Genomic DNA, 17640 nt, shown 5'->3' on the forward strand with positions numbered 1-17640 from the left:
CCCTGAAGGGAAATGTCAGCCCACCCTGTCTTTGGGAGTACCATCATGCTTCTATTTATATATATATATGAAAGCATGATAGAACCACTTACATATATGATAGCTGTCATCCACCAAAGTTTCCATTTGGCGGGTGACAAGTAGAGTGTGTCTGTGTGGTGTCTTTGTTTTTCTTTTGGTTGGTTGTCAGCTGTTGGGCACCATGATTGATGTTGATCTGCACAACTAAGTAAATGAGGATGGATTTGTAATGAGGGACATTTGGGGGGGGGGGGATATTTATTTTTTAATAAAGGACTTGGGGGGGGGGAGGTTGCATGCTCCATTCCCCTTTTCCTAGCCAGCTAGTCTGCATGCTCAGATTAAGGGTCTGGTATGGATTTTTAAGGGGATCCTTGCTTGGCTTGGATGCCCTTCTTAAAATCTGTACAAGACTCAAAGGGTTTAGACCGTGACAGCTGATAAGTGAAATCTGGCATACAGTGGGTGTGGCTCCTCGGTATCTGATAGAAGGGAGGAGGAAGAACAACAGAGTTACCATTGTGGAGATACAAAGGAAAAGAATGGCAGGGCACCAGGTTACACCCAAATAAAAACACCAAATAATGTGTAGCACACTAACATGGAGGGACTTGTAAAAACAGCTCGATCAGTGCTGAAGAAGCATGAGAGAATAGCAGGTAACAGCATTCTGGATGGACTGATGATCAGCTGCAGGGGCATGGACAGAAGCACTCGCCAAGTTGGAAAAGAACAGCAGCATCACCATTGTGGAGATATATTTACTAGTAGCTCACTGGGCATGGTGCTATCCACCCATCCACAGTAGGGCCCTTATGATGCACTGGATTAAATAAACATTCTTGACTAACCTGTAGTGCAAGTGGCACTGCATGGCTCATGTGAAGACAATTTCCAACGGTACATGTCCACCGCGCTGATCCCCTGTACCTTCCTCTGCAATTTTGGGCCTTTTCTATTGACAGACAGAATAGGAATAAATAAGCACCTGGACTGCCACTGCTATAGTAGTTTTACAAGACAGACGCTGAAAGAAACCTGTTACTGCTGCACAATACTCTAGGGCTTAAAGAGAACCAGTCACGTGTTAACATGCCTCAAGGATACACAGTGCTGTTACTCTATGGGACCCAAAGGGAGACTCTAAACTTGCAGACATGTCAATGAAAAGTCAAAGAATTGACATAATGCTTATTTGTGGGGTTTGGGAGACAAATGCCAATTGTGTCTCTGCCTCAGAAGCAGCATGAGATCGACACTGGTCCTGTTTATATGCACTTTAGGTCATGGTTAAACAGATGTGGTGTGCTCTTTAGGTTTGCTAAAAAATGGCTGGTTCTCATTACTGACAGAAAGTACAAATGTGCCCAGGCCCGGGAGATCACAGGGCCATGCTGGGGTTGCTACTTCCATTCACCAGCTTTGTGCTCACATCCCTTTCTGTAGGGCCAAGTAAATCCAATGAGGCAGATAGCTAATGTGTCCCACAATTATAGCTGGTGGCAAACCTTTAGAAAAAACTTTTTAAAGTGCAACAGTTGCCAAATTGTTTTGGATAGAGTGGGGAAATGCTAGAACATCTGCCAGGTCTTTATGGCTGTCTGTTTCCCTGCTGGGGAGATTCACTCGCTCTTCCATTGTGACTGGGATGTAACAGAATCTCACAGACAGAAATAAAACATTTTTTAGTAGGCTGTCATAGAGTTCGAACCTCTATTTTATTTCCTTGTCCTTGCTGGGAAGATTTCCTTTCACTTTCTGCATAGCCACCAGGTCAGGAAATAGGGAAATAATCTCCCCAATGTAAACCTGACAGAGGATCTAACCCTTCCCCACTCTAAATAACACTGAAATAAAACAAAACAAAAAACATTTTTGTAGTTGTAGTTACGCTTTAATACTTAGGGGGATATTTATTAATACTGGTTTACTCAAGCCAATCAGCTTCTAACTTCAGCTTATTCAGTTAAAGTGGTTGTAACCCCTCACATATACCCAGTGAAGTCACTGGCCTCTGGTGATACACAGAGATGAACCAAATCCTCCTACATAAGTTGCACCTGTTTATCTGCAGTCTTATCTACATCCATTCAAGGTGCTGAACTATAAAGTTTGTCTGCGAGTGCAGAAAAAAGGGGTGGGGGGATTAAGAGCTGAAGTCACACTCTGCAGAGCTAAGTGAGGAGGGTTCTGAATGCTGATTGGAGGGAAGAGACACACGCCCCTTAACACAGCACACAGGAACAGAGCTGAGGCTGTCAATCATTTGGAGATCCCTCCCTGGTCACAATTTTTCTCTTGGTGTCAGGAAAACTTGTCAGAAGTGATTCATGTTGATAGCAGGGAAATGAAGCAGCAGACAAAAGTGACACTTAGAGCTCTTAATTGAGACAAGTACACACTATGGAGCAGTGATGTCGAACCTTGGCACCCCGGATGTTTTGGAACTACATTTCCCATGATGCTCATGCAATCTGCAGCATAGTGCTCATGCAATCTGCAGCATAGTTGAGCATCATGGGAAATGTAGTTCCAAAACATCTGGGGTGCCAAGGTTCGCCATCACTGCTATAGAGGTATATGCATTGCTCATTTTTAATGTCTGAGGTTTACAACCACTTTAAGCTTTGGCAATAAAACCTAGAAGCTGACTGCTTTCCATGCAGAGATGCACCAGATTTTGCACCCTCCAGCATTTATTAAATAACCCCCTAATGTCTCTTCTAGTGTCTTCAACTGAAGAACATGGTCCGTAACTGACTGCTGGACTGACTCGCTCCTGAATTCTGTAGCCATGTTAGCAGCCCTGTTGTACAGAATAAAGTTTCCCTTTTCTTATCCCCCAGTTATTTTGCAAATACTAAAAAGGTAAAAGTTTATAATTAGCAAAGAATAGAACAATTTGATTTTTGGAGATATTTAATAGCTCCAATATCCATATACCAGTATACCAGTGCCCTGTGGCTGTTAATCAAGCCTCTGGCAGAACCATTGTTTGCTTTGTACATGTGCACATAAATATAATGGACAAGTGATTTAGGTGTTTGTTTTTTTTCACAACATACCTGTCCTTTTCCCCAAGTAGAATCCCCTGGGTGGTTAGAAGCAGAGCTTCCACTGTCTAGAAAAAGAGAATTGGGATAAAAACTACCCAGTATAGACATAGAATATAACAAAAATAGCGATTCTTTTCTCACTTTCTCATCGTTTTATTCATACAGGGACAAAAGTGACACCGTCCTGGCTAGAATGAATACCATGGCTCAGCACTGACAGTGGTCTGTTCCTTTCCCCGCTGGTAATCGATTAATAAAGTGAATATTTTAAAGGACTTTTTCACATCTGGAAGATGTCCTTTAAAAATGCACCCCCTTCCCTGTACCTGTATAATGGGGCCAGTCCACGGGACCCCTTTTTGTGCTGGATGGAAGCCCTGAAGGAATCGGGCCTCCACAAAGGGAGGACCTATCTTTAAAAGTTTAGAGCAGTGGAGCGTTCTGTCTGCCCCGCCTCCCATCCTTCCCTCCCCCTCACCTACCTATCACCATTTCGTAACACAGGTTCAAAGCCCCTCAGCGGATGCAGTCGGAGATGGGAGTTTGAAATTGCGTTACGTTTCCTTTGTGGAATCCCGATTTCTCCAGTGCTGGCCTCCAGCAAAAATTGTGGGAGCCCGTGGAGGGAGCGCCATTATACAGGTACAGGGATAGAGGATGCTTTTTTTTTTTTAAAGGGCATTTCCAAAAGCAGAAATGGCCATTTATTGATGTTCAGTGACAGGTGAAATCTGGTTCTACACATTCTTTCAATGTACCAACAACAAGGCGAACAAACAAAAAACAAATACCACATATACCAAATCTGACCTATATATATATAAAAAAAAAACTTTTATCTAGTTGGCAAAACAAAGTGCAATTTTGTTTGGATTTTAAAGACTTTTACAATTTGACTTCTTTATAGAATCATTATGAGTTATATGCATGAATTTTCAGTCAACAATTTTTGGGGAAAAAATGAGAACCATCAAAGGAACATTAGGCCAATTTGGGGAAGGAGTGTCAAAGTGTGGTGTCCTGGTGTCACCTGGCTGGACAGAAAGTGATGAGAAATCCAAAATGTTATAGTTGTCGCTAGTTGGCCCTAGTATATGTATGCAATTATGATAGGGTCCTTAGATTGTAGGTTCCTTGAGGTCAGGGATTGAGGTGAATGTACAATATGTAAAGTGTTGTGTAAATCTTCAGAGCTATATAAATACCTGTAATAAAAGAACACCTGACAGATTTTCTAACCATTTTCTTCTGAAAAATGGCTTTAATAATAAAAAATATAGTTCTTTGCTCTCTTTAAAATGCTAGTATGCAACCTTATAAACACAGAGGGAAAAGAACATGATGCTAACATCAGCTTTAGATTATATTTGTACTATAAAGGTAAACATCTGTTTGGTAACTATGGGTAACTTCTTTCCATCCAATTCTTAAATTAGCCCTGATCCTGTAAAACATGAACAGTTAATATTAGTTACCTTTTCCAGTGGTTGCCATGGTATTCTATGCATCCTCACAGCAATACCAGCCTCTACTGCTCAATGTGACCATAGACCCAGGCACCATCTGACCTTGCCATTGTGTTTAGGGCCATTGTACTTTGCATAAACACGCATGCTCAGTTCAGTCAAGTGTGCCTGTTTATGTGAATGGAGTGGGGAGGATGAGGGACAGATACCCTTCAATAGTGACTTATGGATTCTGATGGTGCCTTAACAAATGGGCATGGTGCTTTTGAAGGCAAAACCAAAATGTCAGGGCAAAAGCTAAATTCAAAAGTGATGTTTGTATATGCTAACTGTCTTGCCAACCAAAAGAGTTTGAATTCTGCTAGTCTTGTGATTTAGCCCTCCCTATTAGACAAAGACAGTCAGGTCAGTGGCCCCCATCTTTCCTGCTAAATTTAAGCAATTAAGCTCAGCCACTAACTCACCCTCAGCCAGCCAATTAGGACAATAAAGTAGCATCACCAAACCTATAAGATCTCCACTCTACCTGTTTCTTCTCTTAGCAAGACAGCAGTATTAGAATGAAAGCACAGACTGCTGGTGCCTGGTTCACAGTGCTATCCCTACTTCTCCTCTGTGCAAGCGATAATGGACAGCTAAAAAAAAAGATTCATGCACTTATGTAGGGTGGGGGTACAGGAGTGTCTGTTGTAGTCCCCCAATCTGGCCATAAGGTGTCACCATTGTTTGCTGTGAGGGTATTCTCAGGGACACCTTGGAGTGAGTAGGCAGTGTAGTATCCTTTGTAGCCACTAGGCTCCCAAGGTAGTAGTAAGTGGGACCACAGATAGTGGGGTAGAGCTATGCTTTGGTGGGGCATTTTGAAAAGTAGGCTTCAGATATAAATAGTCTTGGCAGAAAACACCATGGGAAGTGTATGAAGGACCAAGTCAGAGCAGGGATGTAGTCTGTGAGGATATATCCCTTGGAACTTCTCCTTAGGAGGGTTGCAGGGGAAGAAATGTGCAGAACTTTAGAAACTATTAGCATTCCCTTTGCATGAGCTCCTTGCCCCTGCTCTCCCCCTTATTGCTGTCTTTATTGATTACAACCCCAAGGAATGTGCCATCGCCTCTGGGATGACTGTATGTAAATCAATTGGTTTAGTAGACAGTTAAAAAGCTTTCATTTTTTGGGCTTCTAACCTAAGGATAGGGATGTCCTCTGAAAAGCGGATGGTGCATATTGCCATAAGTCCTTAAGCAGGTATGAGAAAGACTAGTTGGAGGTGCCGGTTAGGCCAGGCTGGGAGTCTTTCAGGAAGTACTGGGTTATTGGCAAGTTCCAAGGGGTTAATTAGTGAGGATGTCAATAGTGTCCTGGTAGGTCTAGAGGACCAACCTTTGTCTGGGCAGGCGTGGGTTTAGGAGTTTAGGAGTGCAAGTGCTCACCCACCACTTGGTTATCTGTACACTTAGAAGACATGAAGCCCAGCTTCCGTTACACAACACTTATACCCGCTGTATTCGAAAATGATCTTTAACTAAGGAATCAGAAGAAGCTTGAGAATAAGTAGATTATCTCCCTGACTACCGCATTTGGCGAGTTATTTGCCTAATCCATGGCTACCCTTGGAGGGTTGACTACGCTGAACTTATTTGCAGTGCTTAGGCAAGCTTGCTAAACCAAAACTTGCTAAACCCACAAGGTGAAGACAACTTTTTTTTTAGCTTCAAAACGTAAAAAAACGTAAAAAATTTTAACAAAGCTAGGGATTTTTCCACAATTGAAACTGTTCACTTTAAAAAAATGTCACAGCTTTTGTAAATGAGCCCAGTGTTTGGATTGCAGAAAACCTTGGCAATGTGTTGCCTTGGAGACTAACGGCAAGATTCAGGATGTCACATAATGAGGTCAGAAAACAGAGAAAGATGGGATAAAAAAAAGTCTCTCAATCTGCACCTTCATAAAACCTCTGGCTAAGGTCAGTCTTGTGCAGCTCAATGCAAACAAGCATTGAAACTCAAGGTTCACCTGCTGCAATAAATAGGGGTTATTTAGTGACTAGCAGAATGTTGAGGGGGTCACTGAAGGCCCATACAGGACAGAGAGAAGCCATTACACTCAAGCGCTCTTTCAGTGAACTCAGCGCATTTTATATTTGCTGCCTGGTGATGTTGGAGGTGTTCGTACTCCAAAGCAGAATTCTCTATTAATGTACAGTAGATGGCATACTCCCAAAAAGAACATGATCAGCCAGAGGAGATAAACATGGTAACGCAGCTGGAAAAAGAGGACGACTGCCGTCTCGGTACATGGGTGATATAATTCTTGAAAAAGACATTATATTATCTTGTGGATTAACGTGAAAGGATAGATTGACTTATTGATGCCAAGACTAGTTTAAAATTAGCTTCTCTTAACAGGAAAATATGAGGACAATCGCAGTCAGAGAACACTGCTGACCTCTGCAGATTGACCAAATCAAATCAATAACTATTCTTTTAGCAATCTCCAAACCTCAATTCCCACACAGTGAGTCCCCTATATTTGTGCTGTTCTCTCCCTGGCAGTAGAAGGCATTCCTTTTTTTTTTTTTTTAGGGTAACTTTATTGCGCATAAAGTAAAATGTACAAAATAACATAAACAAAGGGAAATAGAGCAAACAGCTCTCAAATACCATTGTGTGCAGTACAGTACGTCCATTCAGTGTAAATAAGTCTAAGAAAGTACTAAACATATATCTTACATTCGATCATAGCTATAAATAGGAGAAGTTAAGGTATCAAAAGACAGTATCATATTAAGGTATAATTAGTCAAATGATGGTAAAAGAAAGATTTCCACTTGGTCCATATGGTTGGGTAATGACTATTGGATGGTATAGTGCAGTCCGAGCTCACCCATGAATTCCAAATTTTATGAAATTTACGGGGGCAGCCTCTAGCCTCGTACAATAATTTGTATAATGGAAGTGATTGATTAATAAGAGTAATCCAGAAGGTTATAGTGGGGGGGGGGGGTCTGGAGTTGGGTGTTTTTAGAAAGAGAATCATCGTCAATATATCCAAAGAGAAGAGACAGGGTTACAGATATTGGGTACTTGGGTAACAGAGATAATGAAAGGAGTGACTTCCGACCAAAAGGCTCTTAGTGGCTGACATTCACACATCATACGATAGAATGTGCCCTCCTCTAAGGAACATCTAGACCACACCGGAGAGGGCATCTCTAGCTGAAATAACTGCAGGGACCTGTATCGGGAGGATTTCCTGCCAAATTTTCTCTGTTAGATCTGGTATATCTGGTATATCTGAGCGCAATTGAGTTCTGTGCAATTGAGTCGGTCAGTTGAGGAATGTAACAGAGATGTACAGTATGTAGATATTAGTTTAGAATGAGAGGGGTCAGTTAAGAGTCGCTCTAAGGGGGAGACTTGGATGAGGATGTCCCAGAGACCGAACTGTGCCGCAGTGGTATGTCGTAGTTGGAGATATGGTAAGATGTGGGAAGAAGATTAAAGTCTCTGCGAAATTCCGCAAAGGAGTGGAAGGTATTTTCGACAAACAGTCCACTCTCTTTTTGAACCAAAAGGCGCTGTCGGTTCTTTTGTATAACTGCAAACACTGATTATTCCACAGTGGAGCATTAGGGGAGAATACAGCATTTAAACTCAAATAAATGCAGCGCCAAAAGCTTAATGGTATTAATATATCCAATCTGTGCGTAATGAATGCCAATCAATATTATTCAATTAATATATTACTGTGCAACACCAAAAATAATGGTGATAAATAGATAAAAAGCTGGAAAAATAAATGTATAAATATAAAGAAAAAGTCCATATAAACATGAGCCACAGGACAATTCTCTTCAGTGAGATTCCCCCATGCCGTGCAAATATAAACAATAAAGTGCTGGTGTAAAAAATCCACATAAATAAGGTGCTGGTGTGTTCTTCCACCTGTGCTCTCAAGCTGCTCACCTTAGCATTTGACTCATGTTTTACCAATGAGTCAAATAAAGCTTTTCCCCTCTGGGGGTATCAATAAGGGATACTGCTCACTCCTCTCCTTCTTTCTCTTGCTCCAAGATATGTATTTTGAAAACCGCTCCACGATATATATAGGGATATAAAAAACACCCTCTAGTGCTCTCTGTATATATGTTTATTAAGCATAAGGATGCAAAGAAAATAACTTACAAACGAAGCACTAAACCAGTGCGGGCTTGACAGGTTTCTCAGACGAACCTCCATTGGGCTGGCCAAGTAGTCGTGTCCGTGCGTAGGCTCCGCCCTCATACGCGTTATGTCACATCAAATATTTCGTCAGTAGGGGTCCCCTACTGACAAAGTCTTGATGTGACGTAACGCGTATGGGGGGGTGGAGCCTTCACATGGACACCACTGGTTAGCCAGCCTAACGGAGGTTCATCTGAGAAACCTGTCAAGCCCGCACTGGTTTAGTGCTTGGTTTGTAAGTTATTTTGAAAACATATATAATATAATTGAAACAGGAGGGATTTTTCCCAGTTGACTCAGAATCCTGAGTAGTGACCAAAACCCTGGATGACACTTAGTAAATGATCAAGAGAGGATTGAGGATCAGCTAAATATATGAGCATGTCATCCGCATAGAGAGACACCTTTTCCTCTATGCCACCAATTACCAGGCCAGTAACGGAGGAACATAATCTTATCAACTCGGCCAAGGGCTCTAATGCAAAAAGCAACGGTGACAGAGGACACCCCTGTCTTGTTCCTCTCGTGATAGGGAAAGACTTAGAAATAAAACGATTCACTCAGACTCTGGTACTAGGCTTGTCGCCAAAACCAAACTTTGCTAGTACTTCCTGTAAATACAGCCATTCAACCGTTGAAGGCCTTGTGAGTATCCAAAGCCGAAAAAACCCTGCATATTGATAAAGAGCCTACGTAGGTTGATAGAGGTAGAGCAACCCGGAATAAATCCTGTTTAGAAGGAATTCCTTAATGAGTTTGTAGGTATGTACAGTTTTATGCTACCCCAGTCGGAAAGGTTAGTGTTAACTATGTTCCCGAGTCTTTTTCTTGGCTTTTCTGGCTCCGACCCCTTGGTCCTGTGTATTATAAAAGGGACAGGGGTCTAGACCCAAAAGGGAGCCAGAGTTAATGAGCGTGCAAAGAGGTTACTGAAAGTCTGTGGTTGCTGTTGTCACTGTTGCCGGACTCTGTCATTCTAGACTGCTGAAATGCCGGGACCGCAGTACCGACTAAGGAACATCTGGCCTCAGGATCCTTAAATAGCTTAGGTGGATTGATAGGACCTGCAGACCTACTACTAACAAATATGGACTGTATCCTGTGCAGGTATGCTGGGGCAGCCACAAGCCTGAGTTAGGGATTAGTTTAGAGAAGGACTTTTGCCTTTGTGTTGCTGTCATGCCACGATATTTAAGTAAAGCTTTTGAAAACTTTGCCTTGCCTGGTCTGAAGTTACTCAAGGGGTGTGATGCAAGTAACTGGCACACAGTCTCCAGCTCGGGTCAACTGAGCACATTGGGGTATGAAGACATCAGTGTAAGAGTTAACACAGTGTGAAGACACAGGTGGTTACCAAGGGTAACAAAAGGTTTCTCTAGCAGCCTGTTGTAAGCGTGTACATGTGGCAGATGGGATAGCCTCTTGCAGAGGGAGTTGATGTCAGCCCTATCTCCATGAACAGATCCGTCTCCTATAGCAACAGGAGCAGATCGGCACCACAAAGGTCTTCAGCCTGAACACAGGTGCAGAAGAGGAAGAGTTAAGTAAAGCACGCGCACTGAGTCCACACTAGGTGCATGGTGAGGCTCCATAGCGGTGGTAAGCTAGACAGGTGGACAGGGCATTGGCTCTGCGTCCCTCCTAAATGGATCAGCATTAGTAGTGGTGTATTATTACAATGAGAGCCTACTAGAATTCAGTAGACTGTTCAAGTTAGACCCCTTTTACACTTGTGCAACGTGTCCTGCAACTTGGGACTGCAAAGTCGCTTGACAAGTCGTACTCCAAGATTTCCAATGAGTACCATTCATATTTTGAGTCACAGCAACTTCAAAGTAGTCTCTGCACTACTTTGGTCTGACTTTGATGCGTTTTGAGGTCCATAGACATCAAGATTACACAGGCATTGCTTCAAGACCAGTCAAAATCGTGCAACTTTTAGGTTGCACAAGTGTGAAAGGAGCCTAAAGGTACCCAATGTGTAAGGCAGTGACCCTATCCAAAGTGCCTAGCATAGCACAGAAGAACCCACCCCGGGGCAGGCCTCTCATGTAACCCTTGCTTGGTGCCCCACAAGAAGGGAAGTATGGAGGACGTGGCTAACACCCAATGACCCCTGCCCTACTACAAATGTCTTGTAAGAAATCTAGCTGTATTATAATTTCCCAGGATGTTAATTATATTGTAAAAAGTGAAAACTGCATTTATTCTCAGGCTCTACATGCCGAGTAATTTAGTTCTGTTACATGTATCTTTATGGTTGATTTGTTAGTTTGGCAGCTACAGGTCAAACTTGTGCTTCATCATTACGCTCACTGCTACAAATTGCTCTCCTTTGGTGATTTCTAGTTATTTCATAAAGGCAATGTCGTACTAATATGGCTGGAGAGCTTGTTGTGGCATGACATACTGCACAAACGCAATCTCTGAGTGACTCAGATCGCTGTAAAATTGGCTAGTTAGTGATAGTGTAAAGTGTTTCTGTAATTGAAATTTTCAAAACGTATTCCATTACCAGAATTAAGAGTTGAAACTAATCAGAGGCGGCTCTAGGCTTTGTGAGGCCTAAGGCAAAACTTGGACATGAGGCCCCACTCACGCCCAAAATGGAAAAAATAATTCAAGCAATAAAAATTAACTGTATAAATTGCATACATCACAGTCCCCAGCATTTCCCTATAGGTCATGGTTCCCTGAGTCCCTCCTTACATCAGAGTTCAGTGTCCCCCCTTACATAAGAGTTCTCCTTTAAATCAGATTCCCCCCAGCATCTCCTCCTTACATCAGAGTCCACAGAATTCCTCTTTACATTAGAGTCCCCCTCTTAAATCAAATTTCATAGAGTCCCCTTTACATCAGAGTCTCCAGAGTTTCCCCCTTACACTGTAAGAGGGAACTTTGAAGACTCTGAAGTAAGGGGAGTTCTGGGAACCCCAATTTAAGGGGGAATGCTGGAGACTCTGATGTAAGGAGAGTTCTGGGAACCCTGATTTGAGGGGACTCTGGTGTAGAAGGGAACTCTGTGGTCACCAAAGCTCCCCCTTGCATCAGAGTTTCCAGAGACCCCCTTACACTTCCCTTCCTCAATCTGCCACAGTTTAGGGCACGACAAGTCCCACTGCAGAAGCCTGCCATACCTGAGTCTCCACAGAGGTGACTGTAAATTCCAGTATAGTGCACTGCCATTCCTCCCTGAGAAATGGAAGCCTGCTATGCTTGGACTCGTACTGCTCTCTGTAGGGGACTGAGGAACTACTGCCTGCTATGCTAAGACTTGTAGTGCCCTCTATGGGGACTAAGGCATGGCAGCCTGCTATTCTGGAACTTGTAGTGCCCTCTGTAAAGGGACTGAGGATTCCTCAGTCCTCCACATTCTAGGGCACTATAAGTCCCAGCATAGTGGGCTGTCATTCCTTAGTCCCTCCCCTCATAGCTGGGGGGGGGGAACAACAGAGTTAAACATCTAAAGGACAACTCCAACCAAAACTACCAATAATGTACAGAGCCCATATGCTATATAATGTCACAGCCCCGCTACCCCTCACCTTCCACCTCAGGTGCTGTCATAGTGTAGGGCAAAGGGCTCCAGCTCCACCATGTTTGGCTTTGATGTCAGATATGCAGGACTGGCTCAGCTCCACTCTCTTCCCTGGCAACTGACTCTGGCATCACGGGGGGCCTCTCCTCCTCCCCCAGCCACCCAGGGGCCTTTTCCTTCTCCCCCAGCCACCCAGGGTCCCTCTCCTTCTCCTCCTCCAGCCACCCAGGGTCCCTCTCCTTCTCCAGGGGCCCTGTCCTTCTCCCCCAGCCACCCAGGGGCACTCTCCTTCTCCCCCAGCCACCCAGGGGCCCTCTCCTTCTCCCCCAGCCACCCAGGGGCCATCTCCTCCCCCAGCCACCCAGGGGGGCCATCTCCTTCTCCCCCAGCCACCCAGAGGCCATCTCCTCCTCCCTCAGCCACCCAGGGGCCCGCTCCTCCTCCCTCAGCCACCCAGGGGCCCGCTCCTCCTCCCTCAGCCACCCAGGGGCCCTCTCCTACTTTCCCAGCCACCCAGAGGCCCTCTCCTTCAGCCACCCAGGGGCCCCCTCCTCCCTTAGCCACCCAGGTGCCCTCTCCTTCTCCTTCAGCCACCCAGGGGCCCTCTCCTCTTCCCCTAGCCACCCAGGGGCCCTCTCTCTTTCCCCTAGCCACCCAGGGGCCCTCTCCCTTTCCCCTAGCCACCCAGGGGCCCTCTCCTTTTCCCCTAGCCACCCAGGGACCCTCTCCTTTCCCCCTAGCCACCCAGGGACCCTCTCCTTTTCCCCTAGCCACCCAGGAACCCTCTCCTTCTCTTCCAGCCACCCTCTCCTCCCCCAGCCACCCAGGGCCTTCTTCTTCTCCTCCTCCTCCACCAACCATTCTAAGACTCTTCCAACTTCCCTGGGGCTACTCACCCCCTTTGCATAGTAGACACCACAAATCTATGACCAGCCTGCAGAGTGACAAGTCGGGCCTGGTTACCTGTATGTTCCTGGGCCAGAGCAGAGCTCTCCTCCCAGAGCAACAACCAATGATAGCAGAGTGAGCTGACCGGGCAGTCACTGCCTACTGATGCAGGTACACGCCCTGCGATTCCTCCACATCTTAGGATTACATGATCAGACGGCCAATCCCCAGGCAGAGATGGCAGGGTAAGTGCCAGCGGACAACAGACACCTGACAGTCGCAGTGAAGGGACTGCAGCACACTGCTGCAACTTTTATATCCGAGAATTTAAAACAATCTTTTATTTGGGAGATTTTCCTGACTGCGCCCTTCTAAATGTTGTCACTCCGCCACTGGTTGTGAGGCCCCTGTAGGTGCGAGGCCTTAGGCGACCGCCTAATTTGCCTAATTAGAGAGCCGCCTATGAAACTAATCACAGGGAAAAACTCCCAACCAGCTGCTGGTAGGATTTAGGAGTAGCTGGGTGTGCGGAAGCCCAGTTATACTGCACAGTCTTCAGGAGAGCTACATGGTTTAACTATCAGTCAAGTAATCATCAAATGGGGGCACAAATGCCAAACTGTGCTTGCCTCCTGAGGCTGCTGTGAGCTGCATTGTTCAAAACCAGCAGTTACAGGCTACTAAGGTGTTTGCAGTTGTCATTTTTTTTAAACATGTAGGGTGTCCATGCCTGTTCAGATCACCCATCTGAAAAAGTAGGCACAGCAAAGTAAAGAGTCACATAATAAGGGAAGGAAAATTAAATGTAACCAGACAATAATGAGAATAGAGCAGCAGCAGTCACGTCAGAGAGCTAAAAATGTGGGAACAGGAAAACTTGAGTGTTAAGTGAAAGCAACAGGACGTTTGTTGTCCGTCTGTCTGGGGGATAATCATGGCGGTGAAGTCCTTTCATGTGTCTTCTGACCTCTCTGGGTGGGCGTCCTACACTTTCGGCAGAATATTCTTTGAGAAGATTCATTCTCTGTTGAATGATCCCGCAGTGTTTTACTACAATTTCAGTGCCAAAAAGAGAAAAGGACAGAGAAAAAAAAAAAAAATAAGAAAGAAAAACACTTTTGGCAAACTGGCCGAGCCTGGAATTCAATGCTATTTTGGCTGCCTGACTTGAAGACGAGAATTTGTAGCAAAGTGTAATCCTCCGCTCTCCTGAGAATAACGCTCCTTGCACCTGAGATTTGCTCAACAGATATTTAACTTGTAAATTCAGTGGAAGAGATTTATGAGGAATTGAGCAGAATATATACATGCCAAATATACAAAATCTGCTAATGTATGCAATTTTCAGCGTGCATTATGGATTATCGAACTGCAAGATTTGGCCCGTATCCGTTTGTCTCATGACCAGAGGATTGTTCTCATAAGGCAATAAAATAAATCTTCACAATAATAACAATGATGAAACAAATCTGACGAATAGACTCCCTTACTTTCTAACTCCTATATAGGCTGCTAATCCCTAGAGATGCTTTTAAAGACCAAGTGAACTTTCAGTTTAACCTTTTCACTGCCAAATCATTTTAGGCCTGAAGATTACAAAAACCCCAAACATTATATATTTTCTGAAAGCAGACACCCTAGAGAATAAAATAGTAGTAATTCCAATTTTTTATGTAACACAAGATCACTGCAAAGGTCTAGGAAATGCAAAATTTCAGTAAAAAACACACTAAAACTCATTTTAGTTTTAACAAATGCAATAAATTGTAAAAGACAGCATAAGAGTATGTCAGACTACACAGGCCAGAAAAGAGTACTCAAAAATATTATATAAATATTAACATGTATTAAAAAAGGGGATTTTTTACTTACCGTAAAATCAATTTCTCTGAGTCCACCGACGGACATAGCTGCTGCTTTAAATCATAGACAGATGGGTAATAAGCCCCTCCCACTAGGAGTGACCAGGTAGAGCAAAAGGCTTTGACACGCCCAGGGGGGCGGGGTCCCTGGGTTATTATCCCTGGCCTCACCGTTGCATCTTCAGTTTAGTTGCAGTGAATAATAACCAAAACCCAACTCTTCAGAGAAAAGAGGGGTGGGAGCTACGTCCGTCAGTGGACTCAGAGAAATGGATTTTACGGTAAGTAAAAAATCCAATTTTCTCTTTCGTCCACCGACGGACATAGCTGCTGCTTTAAATCATAGACAGATGGAACGTCCAAAAGCAGTAACCACTGAGGGGTGGGAAAAGGACAAAAAGAATGCAATTCCCACGGCTAACATAGCCAACTATATAACATGGAGCCCAACAAGAAACAACTGGGGCTCAATTGTAGCAAAACCATAAAGGAGAAGGAAAAGTAGACTGCTGCTTAAATGGCGGCCTGCAAATCTTTGCGGCCAAAGGACGCATCCGAGGATGCTAACACATCCACTCTGTAAAACTTGGTGAACGTATGTACAGACAACCAAGTGGCCACCTTGCAAACCTGCAACACTGACGCCTGATGGCGGAAAGCCCAAGAGGCACTCAACGCCTGCGTAGAGTGAGCCGTGACAGAGAAAGGAGGAACCTTGCCCTTAAGAGAATACGCCTTCACCACTGTCTGATCCATCAAGAGATGGTCGTCGCAGATGCAGCCTGACCCTTACGGGTCCATCCGTACTCACAAACAGAGAGTTCGACTTACGAAAGGACTCAGTAGTCTCCAGATACACACATTTCGCCCGAACCACATCCAAGCAATGCAAGGCAATTTCCTTAGGATGTGAAGGTTTCAGACAGAGTGACGGGATCACTGTCTTCGTTCAGAAGTCTGAAACCACTTTAGGAAGAAACGATGGATTAGGCCATAACACTACCTTATTCCTGTGTATTACCAGATAATGAGAGCGGCAAGATAGCGCTGCTAGTTCAGAAACTCTGCGCGCAGAGGTGATGGCCACCAAAAAGGCAACTTCCTGCGACAAAGCGAGCAAGGAAATGTTTCTTATGTTCTCGAAAGGAGATTTCTGAAGAACCAATAGAACCAAATTAAGGTCCCAAGGAGGTAACGGAGACCTCCTGGGGGGCCAAATGGCAAAACCCCTGAAGAAACGTACGAATCAAAGAGTGCATAGCCAAAGGGCATTGGAAGTACACAGCCAAGGCCGAGATCTGACACTTAAGAGTGCCCAACGCCAAACATTGGTCAACCCCTTTCTGTACAAAGGTCAGGATCCTGCTGATAGCAAAGGATCTAGGATGCAGCTTCAGCGATTCGCACCAAACAATGTACGCTTTCCATGTACAATGATAAATCTTCCAAGAAGTGGACTTCCTAGCCTTGAGTAAAGTAGGGATCACAGACTCGGACAGACCCGTCCTTTAACACCTTGCTCTCAACAGCCAAGTAGTTAAAGCCAGCGACTATAAAGCAGGATAGAAGATCTTCCTCCAGAGGAAGAGTCCACGGACCTGCGACCTTCAGCCGAATCACGTTGGCGTACCAGGATCTCCGGGGCCAATCGGGAGCCAAAAGAATTACCGGAATCCCCTCCAACTCGACCCTGCGTAGCAGGCAAGATAAAAGTTTCAGTAGGGGGAAACGCATAAATTAGCCCGTACTGGCTCCAGGGAGCCACCAGGGCGTCTACTGCGTCAGCCAGAGGATCTCTGGACCGAGCCACAAACTTTGAAACGTTCCTGTTTTGTCTGGAGGCGAACAGGTCCACATCCCGGGTTCCTCCCAGGAGACACAGCTGGTGGAACACCTGTGGATGCAGAGACCACTCTCCCTGATCCAGGGTTTGACGACTCAGGTAGTCTGCCTGCCAATTGTCTACGCCGGGAATGTACACGGCGGATAGGGCTGGGATGTAGTCCTCTGCCCAGCACAGGATCTCGGCTATCTCCAGAGCCGCCAGGGCACTCCTGGCGCCCCCTTGATGATTGACATATGCCACGGCCGTGACATTGTCGGACTGGACTCGGACAAAACACCCCTTGAGATTGTCCGTCCAGTGGAACAGGCTGAACTTGATTGCTCTCAGTTCCAAAATGTTGATAGGTAGCTTGGACTCTTCCAAAGTCCAGGTCCCTTGAACAGTCAGGGTGCCCAGCACCCCCCCCCCCAACCCAACCGGTCAGACAGACATCTGTTGTCACCACCGTCTAGAATACTGGAAGGAAGGATTTCCCGTGGAGAAGATTCGGAGAGCTGAGCCACCAATTCAGGGAGTCCTTGGATCTCCGACTCAAATGAATCAGACTGTCCAGGGATAGAGGATCCTTGTCCCATTTGACAAGGATCTCCTGTTGCAAAAGTCTCATGTGGGCCTGAGCATATGGTACGGCCTAGAAGGAGGACACCATCAGGCCCAGCACCTGCATAGATGACCTGAGAGACACCAGGTGCAAGGCAGCAGCGACAGAATTGCTTCCCTTAACTTCTATAACTTCACAG

General features: G+C 45.0%; 1 protein-coding gene across 1 annotated transcript in view; it reads right to left on the reverse strand.

Moving 5' to 3' along the window:
* ADAMTSL2 (ADAMTS like 2) overlaps positions 1-17640 on the reverse strand; it is a 144140-nt gene that overhangs the window by 61754 nt on the left and 64746 nt on the right. Inside the window, exon 13 of the mRNA XM_082262776.1 lies at positions 873-976. Coding sequence (XP_082118902.1) covers positions 873-976 — 104 coding nt within the window. The remainder of the gene's footprint in view (positions 1-872; positions 977-17640) is intronic.

The sequence above is a fragment of the Pelophylax lessonae genome (assembly GCF_965119305.1).
Source record: "Pelophylax lessonae genome assembly, chromosome: 7".
NCBI classification, from domain to species: domain Eukaryota; kingdom Metazoa; phylum Chordata; class Amphibia; order Anura; family Ranidae; genus Pelophylax; species Pelophylax lessonae.